Source organism: Gossypium raimondii, chromosome 7, assembly GCF_025698545.1.
Source record: "Gossypium raimondii isolate GPD5lz chromosome 7, ASM2569854v1, whole genome shotgun sequence".
Taxonomy (NCBI): domain Eukaryota; kingdom Viridiplantae; phylum Streptophyta; class Magnoliopsida; order Malvales; family Malvaceae; genus Gossypium; species Gossypium raimondii.
This window is the reverse complement of record NC_068571.1, coordinates 3,549,082-3,552,231: the sequence shown is the minus strand read 5'-3', so window position 1 is coordinate 3,552,231 and position 3,150 is coordinate 3,549,082. Positions and strand designations below refer to the sequence as shown.

At 32.6% G+C, this 3,150-nt stretch overlaps 1 protein-coding gene across 1 annotated transcript; it reads left to right on the top strand.

Annotated features, from left to right (window-relative positions):
* The first annotated feature begins 556 nt into the window (after positions 1-556).
* Positions 557-2,749, top strand: LOC105784250 (uncharacterized). The gene is made up of 3 exons (XM_052634056.1): positions 557-736; positions 2,421-2,546; positions 2,636-2,749. Exons 1-3 carry the CDS (start codon positions 574-576, stop codon positions 2,716-2,718), a joined length of 372 nt encoding a protein of 123 aa, XP_052490016.1. The 5' UTR covers positions 557-573; the 3' UTR covers positions 2,719-2,749.
* Positions 2,750-3,150: the final 401 nt, after the last annotated feature.

Below are 3,150 nucleotides of genomic sequence, written 5' to 3'. Positions count from 1 at the left end.
TCAATGTCGCGGTTTGTCATTCGCTAATGAATTTGCAATTGTCTAAATTTGAGAAATTTTACTTTTAATTTTTCCATTAAAATTGTTTCCTCGAGGCTTTTGTGTTTCATATATTGTAAACAATACATCGCATGATTAGTTTGATTTTGTTTCGTGTCAATTCCAAGATACGTATTAGACTTTTTATTACGGTGAATGAAAGTTGTTTCTTGAATTCATTGTGGTCGCTTCCTTTAGGTGTTTGTGTTTGTTATATTTCCAACAATACGCCACATAATGAATTTAGTTGTTCTCTCTTAAAGCAAAATTGAGAAAATTTACATTTTTTCCCGTATGTTGATTAGAAGCTGTTACTTGAGTCCATTTTGGCTGTTTATTTGAGGTTTTTCTGTTTATTATATTGTCTAATCCTTTTAATCAAGAGGAATTTACTGATCTCAGCATTTATAGAATATGGTTATATCGTGAACTTTGCTTACTGTTTTGCACTAGTGACAGTAGGATTAGAATATAATATATTCAATAACTGAGTTATAAATAATATTATTTTTGGATTTCAGGACTTGAATTTTTATGACTATGGCTAGTTCAAACACTCCTATACCTGTGGACGATGGGTTTAATGAGTATGAAAGTGCTATCAAACGTCAAAAGTCTACCACTTCAAAGGTGTGGGATGAAATGACAAAGCTTGAATGCGAGAACAAAAATGAATTGAAGGCACAATGTAATCACTGTTAGACTATCTTCTCTGCTAAGTCTTCTAGTGGAACCTCTCATTTAAGACGTCATCTAAATAGCTGTTTGAAAAAAGTTAACAAGGACATAACTCAATACACCGTAGGCATTCAACCATCACCAGAAGGTGTTCCATCTATAAAAAACTACAAGTTTGATGCTGATGAGTGTCGTAAAGCTATTTCTACTTTTTCTTATTTGTGGCAAGCATTCATTTAAGACAGTTGAAGAACCGAGATTTAGATACATGATGAGGATTGCTAGTCCTAATTTTAAAAATATAAGTAGATATACAGCTGCTAGGGATGTCCTAATGTATTATGCAAAAGAGAGAGATCGTGTTAAAGAAGAGTTGGCTAAAGCACCTGGTTTAATTTGTCTAACTTCTGATAATTGGAATTCGGAGCATACTAATGATGAATATATTTGTGTTACTGCTCATTGGGTTGACAAAGATTGGAAGCTACAAAAGAGAATCATAAGGTTTAGAGCTTTATTTCCTCCGTATGATGGTTCGAACATAGCGAATGAACTTGTTTTATGTTTATCTCAATGGGGCATAAATAAGAAAATTTTTAGCATCACTTTAGATAATGCTTCTTATAATGATGTTATGGTTTCTTGTCTTAAAAATCGTTTTCGTGCAAACCGAGCTATTTTGTGTGATGGTGTTTTTTTTCAAGTTAGATGTTGTGCACATATATTGAATCTTATAGTTAAAGCTGGTTTGGAACTTGCTGATGATGTTGTTGGTAAGATTCGAAATGGAATTAGGTACATAAGAAAGTCGGGAATTCGTAGGAAAAGATTTTATGATGTGGTAAGGCAAAAGTTTTCATTTGAATGTGACCAAAAGTTGCGTCAAGATGTGTGTGTGAGATGGAATTCTACTTATTTGATGCTTGAATCTTCTCTTTACTATAAAGATGTGCTAGATTATTGGGGCCAACGGGATAAAGATTATCAAATGTTTGCACTTTCTAAAGAGGAGTGGACAAATGTTGCTATTCTTTGCAAATTTTTGAAAGTCTTTTATGATGTGACTTGTGTTTTTTCTAGTTCTAATTATCCAACGGCTAATCTTTAATTTAGAGGAGTTTGGAAGGTTCACAAGGTTTTGCTTGATACAGTTAAAGGTCCTTATTCGTTTTTAACTCCAATGGTTAAGCAAATGCAAGAGAAATTTAATAAGTGTTGGGCTGAGTATTCGTTGATATTGTCATGTGCTGCAATTTTAGATCCTCGTTACAAGTTGAATTATGTGCAGTATTGCTTTACTACAATCTATGGTGACCATGCTTCAGATTTTGTTGAGACCATTCTTAGCAATCTTAGACTCTTGTTTGATGAGTATGTTAAGAAATCCAAATCCACGTCTTTCTCTTTGGCTGGGAGTTCTAATGTTTCGGATAAAAATCCTATTGATTCTGGTTTGGATGAACACAATGATAGTAGTGCTGATTTTTGGGGATATTTTGATGAGAGTGATGACTATAAACGGTATTTAAATGAATCTAGCACTAGAAGTGAGAAGTCACAGTTGGACATTTATTTGGAAGAACCGGAGCTTGAGTTGAATAGTCAAATAGATGTTTTAGATTATTGGAGCAAAAGTTCAGTTCGATACAATGAGCTTTCGTTATTGACTCGTGATCTTTTGGCAATTCCAATATCGACTGTAGCTTCCGAATCAACTTTTAGCATGGGTAAGAAAGTTATCACACCTTTGAGGAGTTCACTTAAGCCAAAAACGGTTCAAGCCGTTGTTTGCTTGGATGATTGGATGCGAGCTAAGGGATTTTCAGCAGGTAATTATTATTCTCATTTTATTGTTCGAATTTTATATTATTTTTTCATCAATTTGATTATCTAATTATTTATTCTTATTTAATGTTAGAAATTGGTTGCAAAAAGGACGATGACGACGATGACGACGATGATGACGATGAGGATGATGATGTTTCTTCGGTAGCTTTTTAAGATACTTTCTTTCTAAATGTTTAAAATTTAATTTAGCTTACACTTTATATTTTGTTATGAAATTAAATATGTTGATGGATTAATGTATGAATATTATTATGGTTTGTTGCTTAATTTTCCAAAGTCATTTTGGACTTTGGAGGTATGTGTACTTGTGGGGTTTAACTTATGTTCTTATCTCAAAGATAGTTTGAAGCAAAATTAGAGATTGTGATTTATATAATGACTACAAATAGTGAATGATAAAGCTCAAACTGATTTAATATGATTTAATATGCTTATGGATGTGCTATCTATATGTATATGTGATTTGAAGGGAAAGTTTTGAGTTTGCTATCTAATTCGCAAAGAGAAAAAAGTTTGTTGAGCAAATATTTGTATGCTTTGCTTCTCCATTCAATTTCTGAACTTTTTTGCAGCTTAAAAGCAATA

Excerpts from the sequence above, each read along its gene's own strand:
- LOC105784250 (XM_052634056.1), top strand. The coding sequence starts at position 574 with ATGACTATGGCTAGTTCAAACACTCCTATACCTGTGGACGATGGGTTT. Across the intron at positions 737-2,420 it reads GAAGGCACAATGTAATCACT|CTTCCGAATCAACTTTTAGC; the intron begins GTTAGACTATCT and ends TATCGACTGTAG. Across the intron at positions 2,547-2,635 it reads AGCTAAGGGATTTTCAGCAG|AAATTGGTTGCAAAAAGGAC; the intron begins GTAATTATTATT and ends ATTTAATGTTAG.